The sequence below is a fragment of the Aythya ferina genome, assembly GCF_964211825.1.
Source record: "Aythya ferina genome assembly, contig: HAP1_SCAFFOLD_167, whole genome shotgun sequence".
NCBI classification, from domain to species: domain Eukaryota; kingdom Metazoa; phylum Chordata; class Aves; order Anseriformes; family Anatidae; genus Aythya; species Aythya ferina.
Genome location: NW_028181361.1, coordinates 142,909 through 155,209, shown reverse-complemented (window position 1 = coordinate 155,209; position 12,301 = coordinate 142,909). Strand labels below are relative to the sequence as shown.

General features: G+C 42.1%; 1 protein-coding gene across 1 annotated transcript; it reads right to left on the bottom strand.

Annotated features, from left to right (window-relative positions):
* Positions 1-564: 564 nt before the first annotated feature.
* Positions 565-9,008, bottom strand: LOC311428865 (ubiquitin carboxyl-terminal hydrolase 42-like; the record flags this gene model as incomplete). The annotated part of the gene is made up of 13 exons (XM_084540107.1): positions 8,781-9,008; positions 6,942-7,179; positions 5,996-6,196; positions 5,289-5,399; positions 5,027-5,129; positions 4,755-4,822; positions 4,528-4,598; positions 3,914-3,996; positions 2,906-3,017; positions 2,389-2,529; positions 2,094-2,194; positions 1,489-1,630; positions 565-1,281 (listed from the first exon to the last, which is right to left on the bottom strand). Exons 2-13 carry the CDS (start codon positions 7,168-7,170, stop codon positions 565-567), a joined length of 2,079 nt encoding a protein of 692 aa, XP_084396233.1. The 5' UTR covers positions 7,171-7,179; positions 8,781-9,008.
* Between the last annotated feature and the right edge of the window lie 3,293 nt (positions 9,009-12,301).

Below are 12,301 nucleotides of genomic sequence, written 5' to 3'. Positions count from 1 at the left end.
GAATTGTACTAATTTAAATCCTTCCATTAAATACTATTAGTAGACAGATAAAACTGTAACGAACTTCCATAAAGTCTTGTCTTAATCAGACTGTGCTCATTTTACCTCATTTCCTCTGACAAGCTGTTCAGCTGGCTGGCTCTGAAGGACTCCGTGATGACTTCTCGATTGACTGAAGGCATAGCTCCAGGCATCTGCAATTAAAACGCACAAGTCAGCAGACAAAAAAATACTATTTGTAGTAGTACTGAGGACTAGTCTTGTCAGAATGTCTCCATTAAATGGTAAGCAAGACCGCTGTCAGTTGTATGCATTATCTACACTTCAAAGATAACCCCAACTCACCCCCCAAAATCTACTTTATGAAACTTAGGAATTTTTATCTCAGCTGAGCTTAAGTTGACAAGTTCTAATGTAAGCTCAGGTCTGCAAATTCTAAGGGGATAATACCACAAAGCCTTACGATCACATGTGTGCTGTGTTTTCTCAGTATTTCACCTGAATTAGGAACACAATAAACACTCCCGAATACATCGTAGGTGAGAAATTCTTGATGGAGCAAATCTATGTTTCAAGCGATCCATTTGTTTTAGAAAAGAACATCTCAGAAGGTTTAACAGGTTCAACTCGGCAAGTGGAATCATCAAGTTTCAGTCCGTTTTCTTTAGATTCATTAACTAACCTAATAGCACCATTTAGTGAATCTGTTTTTGGCAGCTCATGCTGGGATCTTCCTTTGTCAGCATTCTGACAGGAAGAATTGGAATGCTGCAATGTACGGACTACCTTTCCAACCAAAATTCCATTAGAGGACATTGCATTGCATTTCAAATTCCTTTGAAATAAGCCCTTTGACTCCTCCTCAGATTTTCCTGAAGATTCTGCACCATAAGGGACTGTGTTATCAGAGCTGAGTTTAGGATTTTCATTCACTGTTGGCTCCACAAAAATTTCATCAGAAACTTTTTTGTTTGTTTGCATTTGCTTCATTTGCATTACCGAATTTGTAATTGTGGATGAAGGAACAGCCTGGTAGAGATCTTCATCCTCCACAGCACTGCTAAGACAGTCAGGCTGTGACACAGTCTGACGAGCAGGCAATTTATTGTGAATACTGATGGTGATCTTCTGTTTTCTTGACGTATCAGTCATTGAAGGCCTGGTAATTGCCTGGTTTTGAACACAGGCCATTGGTGGTGCTGAAGATGGCCTTTTTAGGGTGACACCAGTGGTCTTTGTGTCCTCTTTTATGGATCCATTTCCATTTAAACGGCTTGAATTCTGTATTTAAAAAGAAGAAATTGCAAGATGGATTAACGCAAACACTGCATGTAACATTTTGAAACACAAAACTCTCCTACTGAGTGTTTCTACAAATGGTCTTAACACCTAAAAAGATGCTTAAAACCAAACAAAAAACCCCACACCAAACCCCAAACCCACTAGCAGTTTGGTGCCGTTATCTGCCCTCCCGCTTCCCTGAATTACCTTAATCATATGAGGAAGAAGTCGTGGTCCCAGAAATCCAGCCTGCTTACTATTAGCCCCCTGCTGACCAGGAGGGAATGAACAGGGATAAGATGGTGCTGGCAAGTAAAACGCACGTTCTCCAAGTGTCAAATCATAGCGCCTTCAGAAAAGAGCAGTGATCGTAGTTTAGTTTTTCTTTCAGCCTACTCTTGGATTAAATCCCATCCTATCATTTTAGAGGAACAGCTCATACGATATGGAAGCCTTCTCTACAGAAGGCTTCGCCAAGACTACAGACTGAAAAGTAGAGAACAGTCTTCCTACTAAGACTATCACTTGCAGAGCAATAATTCATTCTTACACCACAGATGACCTTCATTTCTCTCCTTCTCTAAAGTAGCCAGCTACAGATAACACATAGATAGCAATTTACACAAGTGCTGCAGTTTAAGGCCAAGCAACAAAAGATAATAAACGACACAGAGAATTTCAGGTTAGACAGAACTGAATTAGACAAATAATAATCTTCTCCCGGGATAGCAAGAAAAACACTTGCAAAACAGAAAAATATCAATAACAGGAAAGGAAATCTCTTCTGAACACATTTTAAGATTTGTTATTACCTGATATAAAAAAGTATGTAAGCTTGCTGACCAAGAACTCTTTTAATGTCAGTACGCACTACTTTAGCATCATTCATCTGATACCAAAGTCCATTACCAGCCTGCAAATAAAGACAACGATTTCTTTAGGTGAATTGCACGTTTTCCACTTGAAATCACGGGTAGGAACAAAATACACACATGTCAAATAAAAATATAATGAAATCTTTTTCCCTAGAAACAGTAGCTGCTAGTCATGCTTTAATTGGTTTGCCAGCACAACCTTTACCCTGTTAGAAATGCTGTTGACTTCTACCTTTACATAGCATATATAGTGTCCTGAGTGACAGCTGACACCGTGATGTACCAGCACCGCGTATAAGGCATAGAGCAGTGGTTCTCCCATTGACTGCGACATGTAGGCTCTCAGGTCCAAATACTCCGGATATTTCACCTCCTAAAGAGACATCAAGAAGATAGAAAAATTATCCCAGAGTACTTCATGGACTAGCCAGAGAAAAACACTTCCAAAAAACACAGACTAGAATTGATTTCTAGAATATATTTCTAGAATATATTTCTGATTCACTACAAATAAGTCTTCCCATAAACAACGGTTAAGACTAGAAGTTGCAGAGAACTGTTTCCTGATGAATCAGCCTTCTCAGAGGAAAGCATATGCTTCTTGTCAAGCGGGAACTTTATTGATATTAAGAGAAAGAATAAGCCATAGTCGTTAGTCTACAATTATTGTCTGAAAATATTAACAACTTTCAGCTTTGGGGGATGTCCCATTACACAATGATATAGTTGCATTACAGTGGTAAATATACCTTGTTGATCTTTCCACCTGTGAAATCTGCAAATCTTTTCAGTGATATTGTGAGAACCTTGGAAGAACGGTGTATGGTAAATCTCTTGGATGCAGGAACCATCTTTTTACACCTTAAAACCAAGCAGAGATAAGTGTTTGAAGGCATCTTCTTTTTTCGCCCCCAAAACAAACTCCTTTTAATGTCTCACGCATGCCTATGCTATTTGAATGATATTTACTTGCATAATAGGTTGGTCTTTTTTCTTTTCATAAACCCATGCACTGCGTGTCAGGTTTGTTAATACACAGAAGAAGGTCAATTTTCCCAACAACTCAGAGCATAGCGGGAACAGGAATCTCTCACAAAAGGGTATGACCAGGTTGGATGGCAAGGTACCATTTCTTGGTCTACAAAAGTGGCTATTTGAACTCCAATCCTGGAAACATTCTTTCAGCTTTCAAGGGGAATACAAATACTGAAAGCGGAACGAGAGAGCCTTGGTCCCCAGGGCTAGAAATTGCAAATAATCTCCAACATAGGTCGACTATCAACATCAAAAATACAACAGAAGCACATGGTCATTCTACAGGAGGGAGACATTTAACAGTAGGAAGTCTTCATGTACTGAGCTTGTCTGGAAAGACACTGAAACCATCTGCCATCCTTTGAAACAAAATAGTTCAGTTTGACACATTGCCCGCTCCAAGGTAGGACCTACGGTGTAAGCAGTGAAAATTAGCCACTAGCCCAGAGAACAACGGAAACTGGGCAGTTTACATCAAGAAAAGTACTGTCGAGAGCTAATAAATAGAAAGAACAAAAGTAGCTCTTTTTGAATTCTGATGGCAAAATACAAGCCAGAGAATTGCAAACCCATAGGGAATGCCTATGAACAAGACTTCCCCCCTCCAAGGAAACAAAAATCCAAGTCTTTTATAAACTTCCACAAAACTTGTAAGTAGATCCAAAGTTTAGAGGTAGTCCAACAGAGTCATGCAACATAGAAAACTGACGTCAAAATCTTACTCGCTACATTTATAGCAATTCTCTCCATCCAGCTCTTCAGGTTTCACAAAGAGTTCCAGAGCTCTGCTAACAGACGAAACCGCCTAGAGCAGCGAGAAAGAAGAGCGCAAAGTCACCGTAATTCAGAATTCCAGAGACATACTAGTAGTTTATAAGAGAATCTTACTAACATACTCAAGCGATCTACTAGGAGCACTGTGAAGAAGGAGGCAGAAAGAGCATGCTCAGCATTGACCTCACCTGGAAGGCATTTGACTTTGGAACAAATACTTTTCCAGTAGCCTAGACAGCATCTACAGTGTGCTTTGTCATCAATACTGGGGACAAATTCATCAGTCTAACAATTAGATGTATATTGAGGTAGAACAACAAAGAAGTATGACAGCATTATAATTTTTGCAGAAAGAGAATTCTTTCCCCTTAAACCCAATGCAAATGTGGAGACTATTTACATGGGTTCCACGGAAGGACAAAGTCCAATCCACTTCCTTAGCACCACCAAGCTCTTACGTTTTAACATTATATGTGGTTTGGTTTTTTAAGTTAAACAAGTTTAATTTAGAAAGTTATGCATGTACTTAAACATCATGAATTATATTTAGAAAACATCTTACCTTTATATCCAAAGTGATATCAAGAAATGCCTCATACGTATCCGAAACTGCTTTGCAATTCAAGCACTTCACTGGAAACAAAATATAAATGCTTAACATTATGTGAAGGAGACTAACTGTCCAAATTCAAGTTGTTGACAGATACTACTTTAGACAAACTACAGACTGCTTTACTACCGACAAAAGTCACAGATCAGTTCTAAGGACAGGAATATTTTTTCAAGTACCTCTCGATCTTAGAAATCCTCCAAATATTTGATGAATGATGGTGGTAGCTTGAGAAGATCTGTCCAATCTGGAAATAAATTATAATCAGACCTCAGAAGATTTAAGGCACAGAATTAACTCTTCAAAGAGTTTGATGAAAAACAAGGATGATGTAGACTTGCGTTGCTGATAGTAAATAAGGCACTAAAAGGTGCTAGAGATCATTTTTGAGAGTAAATAAAGGACTAGAAGGTGCTAGAGAATGTATGAAAGTGAACTTGTTTATGCTTACTCGGTGCTTCCGTTCAAGCACGCTTCCTGCATAGCATCAACAGTATAGCGCAAGAACTCGTGTGCGTCTTCTTGACTGCCAAAACGGAAATGTTGTCCTATTCCTAAATAAGAAGATGATAGTATTGACCTCATTTAAAAATGAAATCATTCTTGTATTTCTAAAATCTCTCTTCATTGGAGTGTTAAAACCACTTAGACACATCAAATAATTATTTGAAGATTACAAGCTATCGAAAAGAAACACATCTGAAGCCACTTACGACTGAGATTACTGATAACATGCGTAGGCTCGATGGCATCAACAGTGCAACGCAGGGCCTGGTTAATGTGAGTCTCCATCGTGCACATCATGCAAAAATCTTGTTCACGACCTGAAGAGTGAAAGAGCAAAGCATCCCAGTCCAGCGAAATATCCAGAACTACAAACATCTAAGTACAATTTAAACTATAGATACAATATCCACTCTCCTTGCTACATTCTATTCTCCCAAGATGCCAATGTCCCAACAGTCTTGTAACATTTCATTTCACACAACTTGACAGAAGAAAAATATCCACTAAGCCTGTATTCAAATGCATTTTGTGATGAGAAATCTAAAAGACTACTGCAAAGTCGCAGTTGTAAAGGCTGACAGGAATGTGAACTCCACAGGCTGCAAAATGTATTACTCTCTAAAATTACTACCAAATGCATTACTGTCCAATGCACTTCATTATTCCCATGAAGCAATAAATAATCCTTTAATAAACAAACAAACAAACAAACAAACAAACAAATAACTAAATAAATAAAACATGGTGCATTAATTGCACTCCATATGCTATTCGGAGCCCACTGCTAATACAGTGCTCAAAGCCAGCTGCTACAGGTAAAATCAGGCAAATAAGCTTATCTCACAGAATCACTGCTGTTCTTTCACCTTCAGAGCTATCCAACAGATTCAAAATACTGTTAGAAAGTACTCACATGACTGGCTGTGCTCAAGAGAAAGCATGTAATTGGCAAGTGGGGGTGTGTAGGTCAAACACTGTAGAGTAGCATTAAGAAAACATGTGTTGCCAAGATTGTACAGGCCAACTCCAACACTTTGTGTTTCTCGCCAATCCATACAAATCTTCTCAGGTGGAAAAAGAATGCTCTGTGGCGGAGCAATTCCATCATTAACGACTGCAAGAAAGTTAAATTTAAAAAGAGATCTTGTTTGTTTGTTTCGAAGAAAGGTATTTAAAAAAATACTATTCTGCAGGAGCACCTAGAGGAGCTAGCTACAATCCAAACCAGAAAAACTTATTGCAGACAGCTTTAATACCACCAAATTCAAATTGGCTGGTCAACACAATGTTTTGGGGAAAAAAAAAAAAAACAAAAACAACTTTAGTCAACCATTTTAATTTTTCTAAGGCAAGGCTAACTGCCATTCTGTTTGTAGCACCTAATGCCAAGTTCCTCTCCATCTATAATCTTTAACCTGATTAACTCAACTACTGTTTTTTTCCTTATTATAACTTAAACCACAAACTTAGACTTGAAATTATACGGTAAAAACGTAAAAACTAGGAACTAGGAATGACGGTACCCCTACAGATACCAGATCTTTTCCTGAGCAATGTTATCCTTCAAAAAACCTGTGAAAAATGGAAGCTGTGAATAGCAACAATCAAACACTTTTCTCTGCAAAACAGAAAAGACATGGAGGAATCTGTGCATTACAAAAAGCTCCCCGTATTTCTCTGTTGACTGTAAATATATCAAAATTAATTTCTGTAACATCAGTCACTTCAGTTGCCTTAGGGGATTCGCTTTTCAAGTCTTTCTTCACAGTAGTCCCCTTCTCTATCAGTGCAACAAGTAAGAACTGCATTTTCTACTTTTGCTTTGAAGACAATGGAGGCAGGATAGAACGCACACTTACTTAGATCTCTTGGGGCAAAAGCCTTAGATTTTTCAGATGATCTACAGTAAATAGCACCTCCACGTCCTTGGGCCACAGAGACTTGGCTTGAATCTTCTGCAGGCACTATCCGGCCCCAGTTGGCGGTGCGTGACATCAGTATTTTAGGACTTGGTTTCTTGGATTTGCCAGACCGCCTTGAAGAGGGCTTTTTAGGCTTTGAAGATTTGGGCTTCTTAGCTACGGTCATTGTTCACATCTGCGACAGAGACAGAAGTTCTGGTTGACGTAAGACTATCAAGAAGCACTCCAAGAAGAAAAGAGTAACAGAAGTCCTGTCACTTAATCTCAAAGAAACAGCCTTAAGAACTAAATCGCTGGTATGAATGATTTAAAAAGAATCCCCAAACTAAACACACAAAGTGAAAATTTCCATCTAAACTCTATCAGTATTACTTTTCGCTTCTGCAGAACTAGTGGCTGATGCCATTTCTTTCCCTTCCGTAGGATTTTAATCCATTACAACTCTGGAGTCTTTTTAATATAAAAATGTAGAAGACATTCTCTGAGGGGAATCAGTTATTTATTGATTTCCGGAGTTGCGCAATTATCTGTTAATTAGTACCTATGATCTAATAGATAATTGTTGCAATTATCTATTGCTGGCATTAGTAACGGAACACTATTACTTCACTGCCTGCGTTTTTCTGTTTCGTCTGCACAAAGGTACCCAGAACTCACTGCTACTTTTCTTCTGTCTTTCCAGGGCTCGCCCTCTACCTCACTGTCTACTGCACCAGTCATGAGGGGTTTGTTGTGATTCTATAATGAGCCTAGCTTTTAAATACACCTTTCATGGGCGTCACTTGGTGACGGCAAGTTAATCTGTGAGGGCTCCTCAGTCTACATCATGCGGTCGCTTTTTCCAGGTGAAAAAGCGGAGCTGTAAGTGGCAGTACACCAAAGCCCTGGCATGCTGAGATCCAAGAGGAGAGATGTTTGGCCCTCCTTTTCACTCCTGGGAACCATATACCTCAAAACCCACAGAGGATGGGCTATATCTCAGAGAAATCTTCGGAAAGGAGAGCATGAAGAGCATGTTTGCAAATTTATTTCTCCCTGGGCTTCTTCTGCTTCTCCAAGAAAGACGAGTTTGAATATAACTTTGGCAGCAGTACTTCTGGTGTTTTACTCCTACCACATTTAAAACTCCTACGACAAACTGAAAAGTTAGACTAAAAAGCAGCTCTTTCCGTTCTCCTTTCTAAAGTTGCACGCTTTCCTCATGCAAAACAACAGGGGAATGTAAGCTAGAAACGGAAATGCTGAATGTAAAACAAAACAAAACAAACCTCAGCCCTCCAGGACAAAAGCCAATAACTGCTACAAAGTCCTTTTTAAAATGCTGATTAGGTTTCAAGGTGATACCGCTTTAAATAAGCGTAGTTGTGTGTCCATAGGCAGAAGCTGAATAATGACAGGATGAACTTCTATACTTCATGTTTTGTTACTGTCTTACTGTAGCACACAGGGACTTGTTACCTTTAGGGAAACCACTAACCTCATGGAGGGTTTAAAACATAAGCTAGTTTGTTATACCAAAATGACGGAGAGAACAAAGCATAAAGTGCTTTCAGATTTCTAGCACGCCTTGATTGCTGTCCATTAAACTTCAGACACGTTAAACAAAACACAGTAAATAAGAAAACTCCTAGTCCCACAGCTGGCAAATTGTGTGCAGAGGTTGTAATTAGAACTTTTTTGCCTTGACGTTTTACATTTAAAATTGATTTTAAATCCATTCTATACACACTTTCCATTCCTGAAAAAACAATACGCAAACCTGACAAATGCATTTACATGAGAAATGAAGTCGTCCTTGTCCGATTGGAAGACTAAGGTGACAGCTCCTGGGCTCAGGGATAAGCTCCGATCTTCACCAGTGACAGCTCCTTTTTTAGGATTGAAAGGGAAAATGTTTCAGCAACACATTGGAAACATACTTAAGGGACAAGAAACAAAATCAAGACTGCAGTGAGAAGGAGAACAGAAAAACAATACTGGGGAAAATGGGAAGGGAAGGGAAGGGAAGGGAAGGGAAGGGAAGGGAAGGGAAGGGAAGGGAAGGGAAGGGAAGGGAAGGGAAGGGAAGGGAAGGGAAGGGAAGGGAAGGGAAGGGAAGGGAAGGGAAGGGAAGGGAAGGGAAGGGAAGGGAAGGGAAGGGAAGGGAAGGGAAGGGAAGGGAAGGGAAGGGAAGGGAAGGGAAGGGAAGGGAAGGGAAGACCTTGATCTTTATACTGACCAATGAGATAAGCCTTACACATTTTTAAGTTTATTTTTGACAACTGATTGAGGTGTTACCAGCTATTAAGTACGATTCAAGAGCAAATATTAACACTAGAAAGAAGAAATCCGATCCACCACCACTGTTTCAAAATACATCCATTTCTCATTTGGAGATGACGTCTCTCTGGCAAGGTAGTAGAAAAACTGTAAATACCGATAGAGCTTCCTCTCCCGATGTTCCATATACATACCGATGCTGTTCCTACACCTACGCTCTGAGCATAAATTTATGTTGACATGAGTGACAAGAGAGGGTGTTACTCCTCTCTTTGTTTGCCTTGAGAGACACACCTCTTGTCCATTGAAAAGTAAATTCAAGATTCCAGATCACTTAAGACAGTTGCTATCCCCCCATTCAGAGTTCTGCAGCAGCACTCTTCAGATGTGTTTAGCAGTCTCTTTAGAAAATGTTATCACTTAGGACCTGCTTCTCAGTAGGTCCACGTTTGGCCTCCGCTTAGCAGAGAGTCAATCCCAGCTTAAGCTTTCGTACAAGAGCCCCTTCACGAAACGGAGTTGAACCCTGACATAACTGAGTTGAACCTTTAACCTTGAAGCTTCCTTAAAGAAGAAAGCAGCACCCAGGCCAGGAAATAGAAATTAATCGTCACTTTACCCTGAAACGCAGTGGGCTATTCTGTGCTGGCAGGATTGCTGCCGGGCTGGCCGACGAGGCGGCGGGCAGCTCCCCGGGGCCACAGGGCCTGGCACAGGGAGCCGCCGGGGGTCTCCAAGGTCCGGGAACAGCGGCAACAGCGGCAACAGCAGGGACAGAGGGGACAGCAGCGACAGCAGCAGCCACCTCAGCCGGGGCCGTCTCCACAACCGCCACAACGGCCTCGGAACGCCGCCGAACTCGGAGCTCCAGCGTGACGCCTTGTGAACCTGGCCGCGCTGCTCATGGCTAAAACCAGAGCGTTTCCTCCGGCGTGTGTTTACTGTCGGTGCCGGATCGGCCCTCACCCCGAGCTCTCCCTGCCGGGAGGGCTTTGGGGTTGGGGTTTCCCTCCCGCCGCCGCCGCGGGCAGGCCCCGCGCGCAAGGGGTCCGCGCTGGGGAGCAGCATCTCACCCACGGCGAGAGACCGAGGGCAGGACATGAAAAAGCCCCGACACGAAAAAGCCACGACATGCGGCCGAGGCGGCGGGGAGACGGCTCTGAGGGAGCTGCCACTTCGCCCCGCCGTCCTCCCCTCCCGGGCCGCCCCGCCGAGCCCCGTGCGCCTCAGGCGCTGCGCTGAGGGGGTGGCTGGCTACTGAGACAGCTGCCCAGGGCACTGCTCATGGCACCGAGCCTGACGGAGGTCAACAAGTGTTGAACAATGCTCTCAGACATCGGGTCTCACTTTGGGGTGGTCCTGTGTGGAGCCACGAGTTGGACTTGGTGATTATTGGGAGTCCTTTCCACCTTGGGATGTTCTCTGATTCTAGGTCAGCAATCCAGTAGCTGATGAGAAGTGTGGAGTCATTCAAAGGGAAGAGAGAGCACAACACTTCTCGTTTGCAGAAGCGGCTATTTGGTAACCAAACCGATGATTCCTTTGCTTCTAGAGCAACTAACAGCAGGGATCCGCTTTACAATGGAGGGAAAAGAGTCGTTGGCATGTCATGTGAAGTAACCTTCAAATCCCAGAGGATGATTTTGTTGGAACTTTATTCAGCTGAAAACACGGAAGCCTTGCTTCTGCTTGTGTTAGTTACAGCTCCAGTTTACTTTGGTTGGGAGGGAAGGCATTCCAGGCTAATGTGCTGCACCTGTTCCTTCAGCTCATTGTCCATAAACGGAGGAGCAAATGAAATCAGTTTAATCTCCATTAAATGCAGCAGACAAAGCGGAGTAGAGGGCGATCTAGCACTTAATTTTTCCTGTAAACAGGAAACCCAGAACTCAACAACACTTTTCAAATCTTGTCCTGCAGTAAATGACCAGCTGAGTGAAGCTTGCATTTAGAGGATGTGCTCCTCCAGTAGACGGAAATAGCTTTTCCTCTTCACAAGTGCAACTGAGTGGTGGACTGGCAGCTACGTGGTTAACTAGTTGTGCCAAAGGGGTTGTGTTGAATGCACAGAAAAATATGCAGGTCCCAACAGTAAAGGGTTGTCTGTAGTCATGACACCGAGTACAGATGTTGTCTGCAGGTTCGTGCAGAGTGCACCGCGCCAATAAGCACCCAGAGTCGGAATGCACACGAAGGTCTTTTAATTATATAATTACTTATAGAACTCTGCAGAGTCAGGCACTTGGCCATCTTTCGCAAAGCAAGCAAACCTCTGACTCGAATCACCGTCATTTATACACAGGAAACTTGTGAAAACTCTCTCTTTGGCTCCTTTGGATTGGTTATTACAGCTCACCTAACTTATCTCCACTGAGCTTGTGCATTACAGAGGAATACCGGGGGGGAGGGGGAACAGGAGAGGGGGGACACACACCGAATCCCACATTAGCATAGATTAGCATTTTGACAGGTGTGATTTTTAATGTGCTAATGACCCTTAATGAGAAAAAGGTTACTATAGGTCAGTCTGGAGCTGGTGTTCTCCTTCCTGTTTTTTCCCTTTTAGCCCTTCTCTTCCTTGCTTCTGCTAGCTCAAGGCTACCTGTCTCTCTCCTTCTTTATTTTCTCAGCTAAAAGACTGCACAAGCTACACGCCTCCCTATTTGCTTCAACATTTCCTTGGTTTTGTTTTTGTTTTTTTCCCAGCTTTGGGACGACACAGGTGTGGTTTGATATTTGCCAGTATAGCTAAAACTCACGCCAGTCTGCTCACGCACAGTAAGTAGTAAGATTTAAGGACTGGTTTCATCGGCTTCTTCCATACTAACATCCTTCTTATGTTTTAGATATGCTGGAGTTAAATCAACACTAAGTTACTACTTGTGGAGTAATCGCCTTAAGCGACTAGGCATCATAAGCACACCTCCATCCCAAAAGCTACCCGCCTCCAAGGTGCAACCACCCCTCACTGAGCACGCCCTCGGAATTTCTCAGAGCCTGTACCTTTAAACGCAAGTGAGATCATTTCTACCAAGCAC